This window comes from Emydura macquarii, unplaced genomic scaffold, assembly GCF_026122565.2.
Source record: "Emydura macquarii macquarii isolate MOO-44397 ecotype Brisbane River unplaced genomic scaffold, CSIRO-AGI_Emac_v2 contig_2805, whole genome shotgun sequence".
Lineage (NCBI taxonomy): Eukaryota > Metazoa > Chordata > Testudines > Chelidae > Emydura > Emydura macquarii.
Window position 1 is genome coordinate 1,166,411 of NW_027132942.1, and position 19,642 is coordinate 1,186,052.

A 19,642-nucleotide genomic window follows, 5' to 3' on the forward strand; every position below is an offset into this window, starting at 1 on the left:
TAAACAGCTGCCATGCTCCACCCTAGAGGTGGCTGCATTTCAGAGGCAGCTGAGGGTTTCCTCTGTACAGTCTGTAAAGAGCTTTGGTGTCATGCAGGTTGAAATATAATTTATATGCATGTGTCCGGAATTTGTTCTCTGTTACTCCAGGGGGAGTTTAGACTCACTTTGCTGAGATCAGCGGAGCTGGTCTAGAATTACTAGAGTGTCAGAGAAAGTGGTGTTCGCCCTGTATCGTTCCAGCCTTTTAATGACCCAGTCCGGTCTCGGGGAGATTGCCTTTCCTGTATCAGATGATTGGGTACATACCTGTGGGACCAATGAGAGAGGCACACAAATAACTACTCCTGCAGGGATCTTAAAATGGCATAGACTTCTCTCTTTGGCATAAGGAACTCTCTCGACAATCTCAGCACAATGATTCTCCGGTTCTGGGATAAATAACCATCCGCAATAAAAAGGAAGGGGAGAGATGCCAAATTTGCAGGGGGCACAGGTTATTGTGGCATTAAACTGAGGCACACAGGCGGCAGGGGTGGGGCAAGTTACAGTTATTGCCAAACTCAACCTACAAGACCAAAGAAACAGATCTCCACCACACTCCTTCCCTCTGTGACAGCCCACTCCCTGCTGACTTTCCCTGCTCCTGGGTTTCTCTCTTATATAGGGACTTTTTTCCCAGCATGCCTTTCTGCAGGGCGGGCTGGCCCTTTGAATTTGGTAGAGTCAGGCAGCTGCGGCCCTGGAGGGGCCATTTTGCATGTGGCTGCATCTTCCTTCTCTTCCCGCTGGTGAGTGAGTCCAACCCTCTGCTGGGCGTCTCCCTTTCCAGGCCCATCCCCGTACAGTGTTTGCTGTTCAGCGATGTCCCCCTGTCCTGACACAGCTTTGGGTCCTGGCTCCGCTATCGGGGTGAGATGCTCAGCGCTCAGTGAGATGCAAGCTGGACCCAGGAAAAAGGGGGGGGGGGGGGTCAGAAGTGACGCAGGACACTACACTGGTTAGCGGAGTCCCTCTCTGCATTAGGTTTCTTTGCCAAGAGGGTGATGCTGGTCCCACCCGCAGGGGTAAGCGTGTTAGTGGAGTGCTAGTGTAGACACGGCTCCCAACAGGTTGCCTGGAGCTGTCTGAGCAGGGTGGTTGAAATGCGAGAGGTGTAAACTGGTGGCAGAAAAGTCCAAGATGCCCAGCTCCGTGGAAGCGATCTGTGAGGGGCTGTGCCTAGACGTTGTGATGGAATTTCCCCCTGGAAAAGGCAGCTGCAGTCCGTGGGGTTGACTGTCTCAGCAGCTGATCGCACTGCGGGTGCAAGTCTACGCCGGCACCCTATAATCTGACTTGCAGGGCTGTGTAGACAAGTCCTGAGTTTCATAATCACTGATCTGGAGCATGGAGAGAAAGGAGGTGGACCATGGGGCGGAGAAGGGAAATAAATCTCATCTGAGCGGCCTGGCTGACAAACTTTCCTCCGTCAGTCCCCCTCTTCCTCCAGGGCTTGGTGCTAGGATGCTCTTCCCCGGTGTAAAAGCTCCCTTTCCTTCTGTTCTCCTCCCCTGCAGAAATCCAGAGCCTGGAGGAGTGTGGCCAGCAAGTGAAGATCATCCTGGAATCCCCCAGCCTCCCGCAGCAGCATTGCCGCCTCCTGCAGCACCTCACCAGGCATTTCTGCAAACTGTGTCAGAGTGGCAGCAAAAACCACCTCACCCCTCGGGCCCTGGGGGAGCTCTTCAGCGAGGTGCTCTTCAGGACGTCCATGTCAAGGTGAGGGGGCTGGGGGAATCGTCCGTCTCTTGCTAGAACGTATGTACAGCGCCTAGCGCAGAGAGGGCCTGTGATCTTAGCCGGGGGCTGCGAGGTGCTGTTGTAATTTACTGACGCACGTGTCTTATAGAGCCCAGTCAGCAGAGGATATGAGTGTTACAGCCCAGCTAGGGAGCGTTAACTCAGTTTGTAGTAGCCTGTGCTTTTTTTTTTTTTTTTTAACCTCAGGAGGTCCCTGGTTCGATTCCCCCGTGTGCTGGCTAAAGTGGCAGCCGTCCCTCTACCCTCATACAGGCAATTAGTGTTGACAGCCGCTCCCTCTCTGCCCTTTTCGTCTCATGCTTGTCTGCCGAGGCTGTCTCCAGCTGTGTCGATTGATGCCAATGTTGCTGTTGCCAAAGATCCCGGCTCAGGAACTGGCCCGAGGTCCCCGCTTGTAGGACAAAGCCCATTTCACTTCTCTCGCGCTCTCCAGCTTTCAGTGAGTGCCTCAGTAACCCACGCGGCGCTGATATTTAGCCCCCGGATGCCTTTCCTCAGTGGCTCCATGACAAGTTTAAGGTAAAGCAGCTGTGAGGCTTCAGCTACTTGGCAGCGGCCTTTTAACGATAGGCCATTCGGGCCCTGAGGAATGTTTTAAAAGCATCCGCTCACTAGGGGGAAAAAACCCACCTCTTTGCCATCGAGGAGGCTATTTATTCTGTAAAATGAAATAGACCTGTGGTGTTGGAGCCTGGTACTGCCGTCTGGGAGCGCGGCGGGCTGCTGGTGGGAGAAGAGCCCTTTGCAAGAGCTTTGAAAGTGAAAGATCTGCTGTTGTCAGGTGGAAAACGCAGAAAGACACGCTCGTTAGGAAGGAGTTTTGCTGTGTGTCATCTTTTGGAGGGTAGCTTTTCCCCGCTCTTCTTTATTTCCTAACAGTTCATTCTGTTGCCTCTTGTTCCCCTGCGACAATATCGAAAGCAGGGTTTGTTGGGTGGTAGGAGCAGCAATGGGAACGGCAGGGCTCCTGGGTTCTGTTTCTGCGTCTGTTGCTGGCTCCCTGTGAAACCTGGCCTCACTTTGCCTGTCTGTAGAATGGGTATAATCGTAACACTGCGCTGGCTCCCGGGTGAGTGAGGCTGACCCGCCTGATTTTTTTCGAGTGCTTTGAGATCTTTGGCTGAAATGAGCTGCAGAAAAGCAAAAAAAAACCCCCAAAACCTCACACAAGTTTTTCTGACATCACAGTCCTTTGCAGAGCCACCCCAGCTGTGATTTCACACAGACGGCCATGGCTCCAGGACTGTGGCCCCAATTCTGCAAGGCACGTAAGTGTGAGCTAAACTCCCATTGACTTTAACGGGCCTTAAATTCAGCATGTGCCTCCCGAACGGAGATGCTTTGCTGAATCAAGATCTTAGTCATTTTGTTTATCAAGTCTGCTCAGGCCTAGGTTTAAAAAAGTTACAAAAAAAAAAATCCCTCCCCCGCTGTGTGTAACAACTAACTGCCACCACAGGCGGCCAGCTGGGTTAAATCCCAGAACTTCCATCACCAAATACATAGGCCTCTACCACTTGAGCTAAGGGAGCAACTCCCTTAGCTGGTAGATGTAGCAGGCTCTTATCCTCTCTGTAGGCCAACTGCTAGCTCTCGTGGGTATCCTCATACATGTGTAGCCAGCCTGTTACATAAGAACGTAGCACTTAGTAACCAGATTGCAAAGACCTTTTCAGCCACAGATCTTAAAGCCGGTAGGTATCAATTTCCCCATTTCACAGATGGGACACTGAGGCACAGGGCTGTGCCCAAGGTCACCCAGCACACCAGTGGTAGAGCTGGGACTAGAGGCCAAGTGTGTCGCATCCTCTTCCAGTGCCTTGTTCACTAGGCCACATGACCCGGCGGTGGAAGGAACCAGCGAGAAAGGATTGTCTCATAAAACAAATGAGGCTCCTTTCTGCTGTGAGCGTTGGTAGTTGAGATCGTGCCCCATACCCAGCCCTGCCCTCAGTCACCGTGGGCTCGATTAACAGACACAGGTGTTCCAGGTGAAAAGGAAGCGAGCAGTTGATTTGTAACCCAGTGCCTTGCTCTGTGTGAATGGACTCAGCCGTCGCTCTGTCACCTCTTGGGGGGTTTTCGAAGGCCGTGTTTTTCAGCCTGTGGGCTGTGGACCTCTGGGGGTCTGCAGAGCAGGTCTAAGATTTCCAAAGGGGTCCGCACCTCCATTTGAAATCTTTTAGGGGTCCGCAAATGAAAAAAGGTTGAAAGCCCCTGTTCTAAGGGCTTGTCTGTACTCGCGTTTTCTCCACACTCGAGAGCTGGCACGTTGACAAAGGCTGGCGTGGGCCCGTCACGAACGCTTGTTCCGAGACAGACACCTTTGGTTGTTTTTGGAGCATCCACAGGAGGTTTTGCAAATCTATCGGGGATCTCAACTGCATTGGCAGTCACATCCCCCCAAGGGGGCAAAATCTAATGCAGGCAAAAGCTCTCAGGTGTCGGCCCCTCACTCAGCAAGACACGAAGCACGTTCCTAGCTTTATGCACATCAGAAGTCCCACTGGTATCAATCCAACGACTCATGTGCTTAGAATTAGGCACGTGCTTAAATAACATTCCCCATCGTGCTCTGTATAAATCCGGGCTAGTTCACGTAATCCTTATCCCCCCGTTGCCTAGACGCTTTTCATCGCAGGCGTAGACTCCCTTCCCCTACTCTGGGGTGTCAAGCCCAGCCTGCTCTTTCCTCTCCCCAGCCGTGGCACTGGCTCATTAGCTGACGTGACTGGCGTTGGGAACACGGCAGGTTTCCGAGCAGCAAGGGATTGCCGTGGGAATAGGAGAAAGTGAAAGGACAAATAGAAGGTGATCCCTGTGTGTCTGGAACCAGGGAAGGAGCCGGGAGGTGAGGGTAACCCAAGGGCTGTGGCTACTAACATGCAGCACCCCTGGATTTAGTCACAAGATGTTGAGAAGTTTGGTCCCTTCAGATTAACCCCTTAAAGGGCCCCGTCTTCCTCCAGAAGGCAGTTCAAGGCCCAGTCCCTCTTCTGGAGAACGTTGTATTTCCAGGTGGTGTCACCCTCCCCTCAGGTCTTCAGGACCTAATAAGGGCCCACGGCCTCACCCCTCCTCCAGGCTGTACCCCTCATAACCAGCAGGATCTGACTGGCACTTCTCAGGGCTCTCTCCTCACCTCCCACCTCCTTCTTTTCACAGCACGGAGGTCAACCCAGAACACCACGCGAAGATCATTGAGGCTCTCATCATAGCTGGAGGCGTGGCCGAGATGCAAGCTGCACCTGGTAGGAAATTGTCCGGAAACGTGGGGCGAAGTGGGGAATTAGCAGGGCTTTGATTGCAGTGGGTACGTGGCGACTGAGGACGGTGCTCGCGGAATCCGTTCATTAAGGAGAGCAAAGAAGTCCCGGCCTGTCTGCACCTCCTAGCACGTTGCTTTCCTCTGTGCTTCTCTAGCTGCTGCAGCTGGTGCATGGGGATGGAGAAGCCGGATTCTCTGGCTATCTGTGCAGATTTAATTCTGGTCATTATCATTTGCGTACGTGGACGGTGAAGGCTGTGTCATGCTCAGAGGTGACCCTCCTAGAACTTACTAAGGTGCATCCAAAGCAGATCTGCCCGTGACTCAGCCAACTTCATGGTCAGAGAGCTTGGCTGATATTAGCAGGGGAGTCTCTAGGGGATTCCTCGCCAGGCATCAGATAGTCCCTGCCTGCCTTAGTGATCAAGATATCCCTCTGGCAATTTGGAAGGCAGACGCCCTGCCTGGGGCGGAGACGGGAGATCCAAGGCTCCCTCTTCTCTCTGTCTTTGTGCACCGTCGGCATCTGACTGGCAGCACGGCAGGGCCTGGCGCTGGCAGCTGGGGAGTTTTTAATTGCTCTTCAGGGAATAGCAGAGGTGATGTTCTGAGATGTTGTTAGGGAGGGTTGACTGTGGAAGGAGCCCAGCACACGCAGGGAGGGGAAGGGGAAATGGTTGGCCTGCTCTGCTGTATTTTCCAGCAGCCTGTTTGCTCGCAGGTTTATTTTCTGTGCTCTTGGTGGACGGGGACGCTTCTGATCTTGCTTGCACGTATCATCTGACGTGCAGAGATCAGTGAGGCAAGGGCCACAGGCTCTGGCTACGGGGGGGGAGGGGGTACAATGGGGCTGGGGCGTGTTTCTACAAGGGATCTCTCCAGACATGATCTGAAGGGTCTTGACTGTTGAGCCATTTAGAGGAGAGGTTTTCTGTCACAAGCACCAGCCGAACCTGTTCTAGCTCTGAAGACGGAGTTGAGATTACAAAAGCCCTCTGGCTCTGGGCTAGAGGAATACGGTCGATTTTTTAATGTTCATCCTCTTCTCATGAGAATAATGGGGTTCAAAGGGGACATTGGTGTCCGTGGCTTGTATGCAAAGCGTCTGTATCACGTGACCCTTTAGAAAGCCCGTAGTGACTTTCCTATGCGCCTTAATGTTACCTGTGTGGAACAAATCTAAGTCATGTGGCAGGGCTCGTTTCTGGGGCGCTTGGGTACAGCCCACTAGAAGTTCTGTGGCGGCGTCTCTTAATTCTTTTTAATGGAGGAATCGATGAAATGTATGGAATTAGATCTGGAAGCAGACAATATGCTCACAGTAGAGTAGTTCACGTGGAGTTTATTTTTCTATTCAGTTCAGCTGAATCTAGGTCGCCGTCAGCTTTTCAGTCCCCAACCTACTGAAGACTTTTGTATTGACAGCACATAAGTGAGCAGGCTGTGCCTTCCGGTGGGATGGAAAGAAACTGTCCAATCTGACTCCTCTTGTCGTTTTTGTTGCTTTATATGTAGCGCGTTCTTAAATCACCAGAAACATCTCCAGAGATTGTGATGGGTTTGTACGTTACAGATTTTAAAAAATTAATACCGGTAAAGTAGATGGGCAGTTATAGCTTGGACTGGATTTATTAGAATCAAAGCCATCCTCATGAATATTATGTGCAGTTGAAGAGTATGATATATGGAATCAACACCCATCTTAAAATACAGAAAGCGGTTACAAACTATAGGTACAAACCAGCTTCCACACAACTTGAGTTCCAGCTCTGTTTCCTTTGTTTACCAGTCCACACAATCTGTTTGGGCTCTGTACATCACATAGAGTGATCTAGTCCCTAAATATACATCACATAGAGTGATCCAGTCCCTAAATGCATGACTTTGCACTATTAAATGTCATCCCCTTTCTATGACTCCAGTTTTCAAGGTCCTCCAGATCTTCTTGTATGATATTCTGGTCCTCCTCCGTCCTGGCATTTGTGTATATACACATGCTTATATCACTGTTAACTCATCCTCCCACCATGTCATCCATTTGTTTCTTTCCTTCACTGGTTGTGTCTTGCCGTTAACCAAGATTGAAACCTCCTTGGGCCATTGGTCATGTGTGCACTTACTTCATGGCTGTGCAGCACCTTGCACAAGGGGGCTGTGATATAAATCCTACTGTGATTCAGATACTAATGTTCAGGGACTGAGTGGGAACAATGACCACAGATCCTGATCGCAACGAATAAGTCATAGGCAGGAAATAGGGATAAACGGGTTAGATCGACAAGACAAGAGAGGCCAGGCCTGTATCCGTGCTGTTCTCAGAACACGCTGGCTCCAGCCCAGATGCTCTCTTCACCTCCCCCGTGCGTGTCCCTGGAAGCTCATGCTACCAGGCATGTAAGCACCTCTGACAAGCCCACGGTTTCATCTGGGATTTCCTTTGCAGTCTCAGCGGCTTGACGGAGCACCCCATGGCCAGCACACAGCCTGGAATCTCAGGGGCTCGTTGCTGTATCTGTGTGCCCGGGATGGCGTGTAGAGCTGGGAAGGGAATTGCTGCCCAGGGAGCCAGCGAACCTTTGCGCTCCCGCTTGCCTTCCTCCCCTACTGAAAGTGCTGAAGCTCTGCACAAAGGCAGGAAGGGGAATGTGAGGGATGTGGCTAGGAAGCCCTGGCCTGGGCCCCAGAGTGGCATTTTGCAGAGTGGCATTTTTGGACGGGGCCCTGCGGGCATGGGCTTTCTCCCAGCCACAAATGCAACGAAAGCGCTGTTGAGGGGAACGTCTTCGAGGGCAGGTGGGGACCGGCGGGTTCTGTGAGGCAGGGGCAGAAATCGAAGAGGTGGAAGGAGAACCGGCATCTCAGCATGCGACTGAGTCTCACCTTGAGTCACTGGTCGCAGTCCAGGCTGTGCTGTTAGTGGCCAGACTTTGTGGCCCGCTGGTGGCTGGCAGCCCGTGTGGACTAGGTTGGCAACGTCCGTCTCTTCTCTTGGGTCAGGTGTCCGCACTGCGGGGTGGGAGGGGCGGACGGGGGGGGGGGGGGAACAGTGGAGTGCATGGACTAGGAGAACTGTCTCATCTCTAACCAGCACCACAGTGGGCCCCTCCCTTGCCAGCCTCAGCAGGAAGGCCAGCAATCGGTGGGCCCAGGAGGCTGACCTGCCTCCTCACATCCGGAAGAGCTCCAGGGTTGAGGGGTGTTACGGGGCTGTTTGCACTCTCGCTGTCCAGTCAGAGCTGGCGTCTCACGCACGCAGTCCGGTAACTTCTCCTTATTCACGCAGAGCTGGTGTCTCTCCCCGCCAGCCTTCCCCCTACCCCCACGTAACTGGGGTGACCAGGAATTCCCAAGCGCTTTAAGCCATGGGAACAGACCATAGCCCTTGAGAGCTGACCCCCTCGATCAAGGGATCTGAAGAGGCTAGACTAAAAACGCTGGGCACGGTGGGCCTGCCTCTCCCTCCTCAGGTTCGACCCCTCTCGGATTCACAGCCCTGACCCCTCCCTTTACGAACATCAGAGGAAACAGACTCTTGCTTAGCCATCTAGTGCATGGAGGCGACTGCTGAGGATAGCGCTGCCTTGACAGAGACAGATTCAGTGGCTAGAACCAGGCCTGGAAACTTTCCTCTCCAAGCCAGCTGGATTCCTGCTGAGGTGATGGCTCTGGAATCTCATTCCCCTGGGCCTGGGGAGTCTCCATTAGGTTTCTGTCTTGCAAGGCGAGTGGCTGAGATGCTGGACAGGCGGAGACCCGGCTGTCCGTCCTTCCTGCTTTTCTCAGCTGTAGCTTGGGAAAGCGTCGCCCTGGCTGCTGCTGTCTGTTGTTTGTCTGTGTTCACCCCTCCGACGAGGTCTCAATGCCCCTGGCTCCGAGGGAGGGTCAGCGGGGCTTAATTGAATCACTCACGCGGACTATTGATAGCCACTTGGAGAAAATCCAATAGCGGCTCTTAATCAAAATGCTATGACAGGGGTAACAAATGGGGAAGGCCAGATGAAGAGCTAAAAATTCATTCCAAATTGGATCAGGAACTCCATCCGCCAGGCAGAGAACCAGCTGAGACTAACCCAGAAGCGTGCATGCATGTACACACTCACTCCTCCTGTCTTGGATGTTATCCACAACTGCACTGCTGCTCACGCTTACTGCCCCTCACCGGCGGAGGGGAGTGGGATTAATAGCACTGTGGTATGAAACATGGTGGCAGGGGAATGGTCCAGCTGACCGTAGACACCGTGTTGCAGGGCATGCGTTCGAGATGCTGGTGTTCGCGCCTGCAGTTGTGTTGTGGGCTGCTGCTTGCTCACAGGTACAGGGGCTCCCCTGGGTGCTTGTGCTTTCGGCACTGAGGGTCCTGGGCGTGATCTCTGCCGGTGCCGTCAGGCACTGCAGTCGTGTGGCGTGTCCAAAGCTGCCGGGGCAGGCGCTGTCGGGTGAGCTTTCCCGGAGGAGGCACAGTCTGGCGTGCCTCAGATCTGGCTGGCTCCGCTTCCGTTGACGATATCTCCTGGCCGCTCCGCACACGTCCCCTAAACCGCAGGGCTCTTGGAGTGCGGAAGGGCTCCAGGGTGAAGGCAGGAGGGGCCGGGAGCAGAGTGGCCAAGGAGAGGTCGTTGCACTAAGGCAAAGAAGAGACGGATGGTGATCACGGGCAAACGGACGCAGCAGGAGGGGAGGGGGGGCCTTGAAGAATGGGATTAGGGGGTTTCTTTCCTTGTGGTTTTACAGACCAATAAATACTTTCCCGGAAGCCAGTGCCCCGAAGCCCTGCTGTCCCTGCGTTGGATGATTCTCACCTGCGACGGGTCCGCCTGTGGTATTCATCCGACCCCCGTCTCCGTGGTATCTGAGCACCTCCCAGCCCTGGATGTAGCTATCCTCACCTACACAGAACTGCTGTCACCACCATCGGCACAAATCCGACACCGAGGCAAAGAAAGATAGCGACTTACCCGACGCCAGCCAGTGGCAGAGTTGGGAACAGGACCTAGGCGTCCTGTCTCCCCGCTGCTGCTTTAAGCACTAGCCCGCGCTGCCCCAAAGACGCATTCTGACTGTGCAAAGCAGGGGATTCGCTACAAGAGGTCTCACGTCTCCTGTGGCTTGCTCACAGCTGATCCCAAGGCGGGGAGGTGACCCTTCCTAACATAAATCATCGCCTCTCGCCGCCAGCGCAGAGTCCCGGAAGGAGCAAGGAAAAGGGGAAGTGGCTGCTGCAGCGCTGGCATGTCTTGAGAACAAGCTTTTGTCGGTGAAGAAGAATCCACCAGTTCCCAGCGTCTGGGCCAAAGATGAGCTGACCAGGGAGAAGGAACCAAAGTTGGATGTCACATCAGACCTTCATGAGCTCCTTCACTCCACCGAGCACCGAGTGCAGCAACATGGGCCCAGGTTTTCCCACTATCCACCAGCCCATGGGGGGAAGGTAACGAAATCAGGAGAGAACTTGACACTGAATTCTGAAGATTGGACAGTTCCCTGAACTGATGGTGAGTCACTGGCGATGGCTGACGTTGAGAATCCTGCCGGCCATCGCAAAGTGTCATTAGCGAAGGCCCCAAAACCCCGGCATCAGACATGGCCCCCGCCCCTCACCCTAAGAGTTTGATCTGCATCCGAATTTGGCGGCTTGGTCCCATCTCTAGTAATCATTAGAATCAGCCTGACCGAAAGACTAGCGCATCTGGGGCTGGTTGGCCACTGCTGGGGACAAGATGATGGGCTGGAGAACCCCGATCTGGCAAGCCCCATTACTGAAACACGCCGGGCTCATGCAGGCAGGAGAGAATCATGACGGAGAGGAAGGATGGGTCCGTGGTTAGAGCAGCAACTCGGACTTGGGAGATCTAGAGTCATTTCCCAGCTCAGACTACTTTCCTGTGTGAGCTTGGACAAGTCACTTGGCCTCTCACTTCCCCCATCTGTACAATGCCCTGCCTCACAAGGGTTTAAAGATTGTGAGGTGCTTAGATGCCGGGCTGATGGGGACCAGATAAGTACCATAGAGGAAAACAAATGCTGGCTGATATTTCAGAAAGGGTGGGATCACCCGGGAAAGCCAGCTCATCGCATTTTTAGTGGGCAAAGGATTTCCATCTACAACAGCTGCTCAGAAGAATCTTAGAACCATGGGAGTTGGTGTTAGGAAAGTCCTCGTTTGTCCTCTCTTGTCCTGTCACCCCAGCCACTGCGGATCACTTCTCCCATGCTTGGAGCAGGCTAGGCGAGATGATCCCAGCGCTGGAAAAGTCACCGCCGGGAATCCACTTCACCGTCTTTACCATTAGGACCTATTTCAGCCTAAATTTTCCTTTGCCCACTTGAATCCCACTTCTCCCAGTTATGCCTCCTTCCATCACTCTACATTCCTCTCCCTCTTTGCAGTACCTCTAGATACTGCTCATCTCCCCTTCTAGCAATGGGATGCCAAGCGACACATAGCTATTTCCTTTCATAATTCCTCATAAATCAGCCCCTCCAGCCACTTCATCATATTTATTACTCTCCCCTGAATTCTCTCCAGTCAATTTGTCAACATCGGTATGCGGCTCTTCCGTTTGCTTAACCACATGTGAGGAAATAACAGCTTGATCTCCCCACAAAGCCTGGTATAGGATAAACTCCGTAAAACAGCTGAACAACTCCTACTTCCTCACTATGATTTTTTTGGTTTGATTATCCCGCAGGGGGGCAAATGGGCCGAGTGGTTAAGGCAGAGACCGAAGAGTCAGGACTATTGGGTACTATTCCCAGCTCTGGGAGAGCCTGTGGTCTAATGGGCGAGAGCTAGGAGTCAGGACGCCTGGATTCTGGTCCCACGTCTTCCACTGAGTCACTGCACAATTGCAGACCTTTAACCTCTGCGTTTATATCTAAAAATGAGGCTATTATTACTCCTCTGTCATCACATTAGGGTGTTGTGGGCCTTAATGAAATGTTTGGAAAGCACTTTGCGGGCCGTGGCTGAAAGGTGCTATATAAAGCACCTGGATGCGAAAAGTCCGTAGCAACCTCGTAAGTATCCCTTCGCCCCACGCACACTTTTTATTTTTTTAAAAGTTGTAGCTTATAATTAGACATGTACAATCGCTATAAATACCCTGCAATAACATGACGGGTGGTGTGCAAATAGCATATGAATAAGAGTCACTAGTTGACACGGAAGAAACCATAAAGTGTGACCTCATTCTGACTCAAGCATAAATATACCTCCAATAAGTTTCTGTGGTCTGGAGGATTGGAGAGGCCAAGAGAAGGTCACTAGCTGAGCAGGGAACAGCAGCTTTTGCTAAGAGATTTGATCCAAAAGAGGGGACATTTCCAGCCATATTTCCCAGTCCCGAGTGTGAGCCTCTGCTGGGATTTAGGCCGTACTTCCGCAGGCAAATGGCGCTAACAGGAGGCATGACGGAGGGGGAGGGCACTCTGGCACCAGGAGGCAGAAGATGCCGCTTCAGTAATGACTGATGATAAGGGAGGCGTTTCCAGGTATTTAATGATCATCGGGGTTAATGCCTCAAGGTTTCACGAGGACCTGATCCAAAGCTTGTTGAAAAGTATTGAAAAGACTTAATTGATGTTGGTGGAGCTTGGATATGGCCGTATCTGCAATGGAATGAATTTCTAGGTGGTTAATAAAACTATGTCTTTACTGATGTGTTTGTACATCAAGTGAGTTATCTCCATGTAACGTCCTTCTGGAGCTACAAAGGCAAAAAAACCCTTTTCCCATGATGAAGAGTTCAGAGCAACCACCCCTTGCACTGGAGAGGCAGCTTCAACTCCCCCAGCCAGTATTTCACAATAAAACCACATGATGCACTGCCATTACCATGCAGATACCTACCCATTAATGAGCACAGCAGTTACGGAAGCCCCTCCCCAAAAGACATCCCTTTAAATATCCTCTTGACCCCAGTTAAACTTAACCAGCTTCTTCAAGCACTTGGAGAACCTACGACAAAGTCTGCTGCATCGGCGAAAAATATCTGTCATGACTGAATGGACTCCAGCAGAGACAGGGCAGATTTCTCCCTAGAGGTGTAGCTACACGTGAATTCATAATCATGCTAATAATATGGTAATGAACACGCTCGTCAAGTCTAGTGCCATGGCACAAAGGTTTGTTCCCATAAGACTATACGGTCCTGCAGCCTAGGGTTAGTTAAACACGACTGGGAGGAAATTGTGCATCCTGGGTGAGACTTTTGTGTCATGTCTCAACTAGAATTCACAGGAGTCTTAGTTACCGGGTTAATGAACATGGCTAAAAATTCATGTGTAGACACACCCTCCGGAGAGAGAGAAGGGAAGGGTCCGGCTGGTCTATGGAGCTGCTGAAGCGATGGGATTGCAGAGTTGTAGCCGTGCTGGTCCCAGGATATTAGAGACAAGGGGGGGTGAGGGTGTCTCTTTCGCCAGCAGAAGTGGCTCCAATAAAAGATGTTTCCTCACCCACCTTGTGTCTCGGACACGGTGCAGTATTGGTTAGGGTCACGGGGGTCTAGCCGCCTTGCTCTCACGTTTGTATAAGCGGGCTCCTGGCGAGTTCACTGCTGTGATCTACGTGACTGGGCAAGCGTCTGGGCTTTCAGCTGGGCACACTGCTAGGTACCTGGGACTTTCCTTACCATTGCGCCCGCGCGAGGCTTGGAGCCAGCCGTTAATGCCGGCATCCTCTCCTGAGATCACGCCGTTCTCCCGGGCGTATTTTGTTTGCTCAGCGGCTGCCAATGTCCGTTTTAAAACGATCCCTGGATGAAAACCCGCTGGGCCTGGGGGTCGACACGGACAACGGGGACCCGGAGGTGCCAGGTCAGCCGTTCATCTCCAGCCCAGGTTGTCAGCGGCCTGATGGATGGCGGGTGGCCGCAAGCCAGTGCTTAGTGGCGGGGTGCCCGCGTCGCGAAAACCATCCCCCTAATCGGTTCCCTTGTCGGCAGCCTTAGCGGAGGGGCCGAGGCGTGAATGGGTCATTAAGACCAAGCGCCCTTCGCGTCCCTCCATGGTCAGGGCTGGGAGGCATCAGCGGGGCAGCTCAGCGCTCCCTTGCCGTCCCTGCTCTGTTGATCAATAGATCTTCAGTCCCCAGGGCTTCTCCCACCACTGCTAAAAATGTCCTGTAATAACAAACAGGTTGAGGCCGGGACCGCTGCTCTTCCCCCCCCCACGAACAGGGCTGTGGCGTCAAGCGGGTGGAGTCCACGGTGGGGTCTGTTTGTTGCACTCGCTCCTAAAAGCCGGCGGGGAAATGAGGGCCGTCTTCCGAGCAGCGTTTAGTTAATAAACGTCCCACGACGCTAAAGGCAGCGCCGCCGTCGCCTGCCAGCTGTCAGTTAGCTCACAGGCAGCTCATCGGGGCAGTTTTCTTTCCACTTGGCGTGGGATCACGTGTGCTGCTGAGCTGTGAGTGGGAGGGGGAGGCAGAGAAACCGGGCCCGGTTTTTCCTTTGTCTTTTTCCGACGTGAATGGCGCTTTCCGAACTCTCGGTTGCGTGCGTCCTGGAGAGAGGGAGCCAGCGTTCAGCGTATTCCCCAGCCTCAGCTGGTGTCCATTGGCGGAGCCCTGGCGCCAGCTTCACACCGGCAGAGGAGCTGGCCCGTAGCATCGGTCTTCCTCTTTCCCGTCGGGAATTGAAGGTGCTCAGCGCCTGGCAGGTTTGGGGCCCCTCTTTCCCGTGCCCTGCCTCTGCTTTAAAGGCCGGGTGTGACTAGTTTGGAAATCCTAACCCTTAGGAACGTTCACAAATGGCAGGACGCTCCCAGCGCCAGTCACGCGCGTGAGTGTTGCCGGATGGATCCAGTGGCTTTAAAAACCAAAACCGCAGCCCCTCGGGATGGGTTTCTCCAGCTGATGTTAATATCTTCATTGATGCGGCTGCCATCAGGTAGCATCTCCGAGCCGCAGGGGCCTGTTTCCCCAGGTTTGGGGCGGCTGGGCGCATCCTTTGGGGCATGTAGGTGGTGGTGGGTTTTTTTTGTCCGTTTTCCAAAGTATGGCCCCGATCCTGCAGTGCGAGGTGCGTGCAGGGGCTTTGGATCGGGCCCACTCTGCTCCCTCGAGAGCAGAGCAGGGGCTATGTTCTGTTCACGAAGGGACTCGTCCTGTACCCTGGAAACTCTCATGGACGGCAGCGGCAGCCTGAGGGGCCCCGGCGTCCTGCCCTTTCATGCCGAAAGCCTCAGCCTTGCCCACCACCTCCTGTTCCGCCGGGTCGCGCCCCAGCATCTCTGCGGCGGAAAACTCTGCCCCGAAAGCTCAGCCTCTGGCCTGTTGCTCCTGCTGCCGCCTGAGATGTGCGTGACATCCGGGCAGGGGGCTTCCTGCCTTCTGGCTTCAGTTTGCCGCCAGGCCCTTCTGGACCAGGCCCCGCAGCCCTGGGAAGGCCAAGCTGGGGATGTCGCGCTTCTCAAAGCTGCGTGCTAGGCATTGCTGCATCTTTGTCACTTGCCGGGGAGAGTGGTGGGGGGCAGACCCCAGACTTAAACATCTTCAGACTGGTGCGGGTGAGGTCTGTCTCCAGAACAGAGCTACACGGCCTGAGTCTACCTTTCATGCAAGAGGCCCATTGTTACAGTAGGGTCTGGGGAATAAGGAGCCAACTGGCAGACACAGCTTACAGAGATCTTATTGTCCCATGCCTCCGGCTGATCTCAGGGGGCTACACGATAATAATAATCCTTGGCGTTCTCTAGCATTTTTCTATCCGTAGATCGCTTTGCAAAGGAGGTCAGTATCATTAGCCCCATTTCACAGATGGGGAAACTGAGACTGGCCCAGGGTCACCCCGTGGCCAAGCTGGGAATTGTCCTCCATTCTCCTGAGTTCCAGTCCAAGGCTCTATCCGCTAGGCCACACTCCCTCCCTTATTAATCCCCAAGACCCCAGGCTGGCTTGACACACCACAGGGCAGGACCCACCCCACCTCACACGGCAGGGGCCCATCGTCGGAGCCAGCGTTCTCTGTAAAGGAAAGAAGGGCGAGTGCCAGGCGGAGGGGCCAGGTGGTTTGTACAGAAGCAGGTTGAGGAAGGAACAGCTAAACAATCAAGAGGCGGAGATGCCGGGGTCACTTCCTCCATGACGGGTGGGATGTGAAGGGAGCCCCAGGGCTTGGCTGTGAGGCAGGCGGTGCCCTTCGTTAGCATCCGGAAGCACGCGATCTCGTTAGCGAGCCTTGCCCTCTTCCCCCAGCCACCCGGGATCGTTTATGGCGCTTGCCCACTGCAGCTTGCCTGCAACTAGCGGGTTGGGTCATCAGGGTGCGGCCCATGTGTCTGTAGAATGCCTGGCCCCGTGGGACCCCGACCCCCAGCGCTCCCAGCACCCCATAGATAGCGTGCGATGGTCTGCGGCCCTCCGGCCGGGCCCGCGTGGGAGCTGAGAGCAGGCAGGCAGGGAATGGAGCTGGAGAATCAGTGCCCATCAATCTAGTTCCCAACCTCGGGCGGGAGCTGGGGGAGGAATTGATTTAAATGCCAGCTTATGTAAATGTCGATGACATCATCTTCTTTTCCTCGCCAAGCGCTATTTATAGCTGCTTTAATTTACTCCCCTTTGCTTTATTATCTTTCCGCAAGCCCTTTATCCCCAGCGTTGAGCATCTCGATTGACAAGCCAGCCGCATGACACAGCAAGATGCTTTTTTCATGATGTAACACAGTAGGGCTCAGACAGCCGGGAGAGGAGCTGGGGGTGAACAGATTCCTGGCTGCGGCAGCACCCTGCAGGACTAGAGCCGGCTGGGATAAAATAACCCATCCTATCACTGTCCCTCCAGGATCCCAGGGGGCAAGTTATTTATTTGTATTATCACAGAGTCTCGGAGTCCCAGCCCCAGACCCAGGAATGAAGGATGGAGGCGTTGTTCACACGCAGAACGAAAAGACCCAAAGAGCTCACAAAGGAAATATAAGAGAAGAGACGACAGGTGGATACAGACAGATACACAGGGGAGGGCAAGTGGTTCGCTCACCAGCAGAACTAGCCGTGGTCCAGTTTTTCACAGGCATCACGGCAAAAGAGAGTTTTAAGCAGGGCTCCAAAGGGAGGGCGGTGAGTTTACCTTTGCGGATGTTTAGGGGGAGCGCCTCCGAGGTCTGAGAGGCCGCGTGGGAGAAAGCACAAAGGGTACCTGTTGGACAACTTTAACAAGTGAGCAGCAGAGGCTGGTGTCATGGCCCAGCTGGAGACAGGAGTCACATCTCAGTGAATAAGAGACGATAGATCGGGTGGGGATAGGCCGTGAAGAACCTTGAAAGTGAAGACAAAGTAGCTTGTGTTTGATGCAGGGCAGAGGAGATGGGAGACAGCAGAGTTTGAGTGGGAGATAAATTCCTTAGCACCAAACATCAGCAAAAGACCCTCCCAAAAAACCCTTATGAATTAAGTGTGTGACGTCCAGTGCACGGACCCATCAATGTCAGCTCATTGCAGCTGCTGCCCCAGCCTAAACGTGGGGTTGCCAACTCCCGCTCTGTGTGGTTTTTTTCCCTTCAAGCCCCAGCTCCTGGAGTCCTGTGAAAACATGCGAACCTTAGTAGTCATTTAAAAAAGAAAGGAAGTTTCTAGCCCTCCCGGCTGCAGAGAAGAACTTGAAAACATGACCTCAAAAGGCTCAGAAAGCAAAAGGCGAATAATAGAACCCAAAATGTATTTTTTTAAAAAGTAAATAAATAAATACAAACTCAAGCTTTTTTCAGCCAACCTCCTAATGTTGGTGGTTCTGATGATTTTTGAATGCTTGGTAACACTGTAAAAGTCACAGCTTTCCCAAGGAGGATCTAGTCAAGGGTCTCACTCTCACGGCTGAGATCGTCCTGCAGCATGAGGTTTCCATGTGGGATGCGCAATCTTGCTTTGTTATATGTGGGTGTCGGACACTACTAACTGCCCCGAGTGATGCAGAGAGCACTGGTCCACATAATGCATAGTCAGTTTCACTTTCTGCGTCCCAGGCACCGTGGGAAGTTGTCAATGAAATAAAACTTCCTTGGAAGTCAATGTCCCCTCCTGAAGACATTTCTTTCACCCGGGGGATGTGGATAAAACCTTCTGTTTTTGATTTCTTTATAGAGCCTAAATTTGAGGGCTAACTTGATATTTAAATCAAGTGACTGTGATGGGTTTATTTTTTATTCCATGGCCTAGCATGTTGTCACCTGATATTCCACTGGGGGCGGCGTTCCTCCCGCAGTTTAGAGACGTGTGGTCAAATTAACTTCTGTTGATAAACGCAGTTGTTGTTTTTTAATTAACTTCTGGATTAATTAAATGACCACCAAGATACCAAAACAGTCCTAATGAAAGGAAACTGTAACATGTATTGGTTGAAATTCCCATGCCCCAAGGAGGGGGGAACAGTCGCACCCCAACAATCAACTGCGGGGTGTATTTGAAATCAACAGGCCTCTGTGATGGGGCCAGCTCCAGGTACCCCCCATTTTTGAAGGGTGTTTGAAATGTGGACCTGAATTGGACTTTTCGGAGCCCACTGCTGGTGGTGTCCATCTTGCTAAGGAAGAGACACCCATGTAATATGAGGCCGGCCAGCCCCATTTCCAGCTGGCATTATTTTTGGGATGATCCCTCGCGTGGTCTTGAAGCCCAAAGCACTTCGCAGCTGCCTCCACCATGCAGCATGGCTGCTGTTCGACAGCGCGTGGCTACTTTCCTGTTCAGACATGGAGGAAGGACACGATATCCAGATGAAACGGCGAGGGTGGTTTAAGCCAGCAGAGTAAACTGTGGCAACTCAGACAAACAGTCCCAGGGGATCTTTCTTGAGATCACAGGGGCAGGATGGTGCGTTTGTGCCTCATCATTTTATGACACATCTAGCAGCACAGCGGGGCCCCTCGCACACCTATGAGACATAGCTCAATTTTGACTTGGAAGGGAGAACGATACGTGAAATGGCCTAAAGTTTTAAAAGAGGGCCAGGGGTTTGGAGTGCTTCTGTTTTCGTGGTGCCCATGTTGAGATCCTGTAAAGGGGCCTGGTTCTCACAGGACCAAGTCCTCAAAACTTTCTGAAAAATCAGCCTTCTTTTCAGTGTTTCACTCCACCTGGGCTTGCCCTCCAAGGACCGGCTGCTCAACTTCGGAGACCTACCAAGAGCCAAACCCCACTCAGTGTGGCTGCTGCTTGGTTAGCGTAGAAAGTGTTCGGACTAGAAGAGTTCAAGTTCTTTGTCTGATTGCCACGCAGGTTTGCTGCCTGCCCTGAGGCTCTCACATGCTGTGCCTGGCTTGAATGTTGTTGCCTCTTTAGCAGGCTAGTTGGCCCTGGGCCCGGTTTAATTATAGACTTGAGTTCCAAGTTTATTTCAGGGAGTGTTTTAGCAAGCAGAGCGCCTCGTCTTGTGACCCCTGCTGATGTCCGAGCTGAGAAATAGCCCCACGCTTTCCCTTTAAGCAGGACAGACCCAGCTAACCAGCGCGGCTCCTTGCAGAAAGCAAAGAGAATTGTCCTGCCATAGCAAACGTTAGGCCAGCATCGATGCTGATGCAAACAGGTGCGATTCCATAGACTTCATCTAAGTTTCCCTTTCCTCCAGCTGATCTGAA

The 19,642-nt window shown here is 52.9% G+C and overlaps 1 protein-coding gene across 2 annotated transcripts in view; it reads left to right on the forward strand.

Annotated features, from left to right (window-relative positions):
- The first annotated feature begins 715 nt into the window (after positions 1-715).
- Positions 716-19,642, forward strand: part of LOC137166178 (phosphatidylinositol 3-kinase regulatory subunit alpha-like) — a 95,573-nt gene continuing 76,646 nt past the window's right edge. Inside the window, exons 1-4 of one of the 2 annotated variants that reach the window (XM_067567824.1) lie at positions 716-791; positions 1,560-1,761; positions 4,969-5,054; positions 7,515-7,662. In XM_067567824.1, coding sequence (XP_067423925.1) covers positions 761-791; positions 1,560-1,761; positions 4,969-5,054; positions 7,515-7,528 — 333 coding nt within the window. In that variant the 5' untranslated portion in view covers positions 716-760 and the 3' untranslated portion in view covers positions 7,529-7,662. Of the gene's footprint in view, positions 792-1,559; positions 1,762-4,968; positions 5,055-7,514; positions 7,663-19,642 lie in introns of those variants that run through there. The other variant, XM_067567823.1, reaches the window with a different exon arrangement.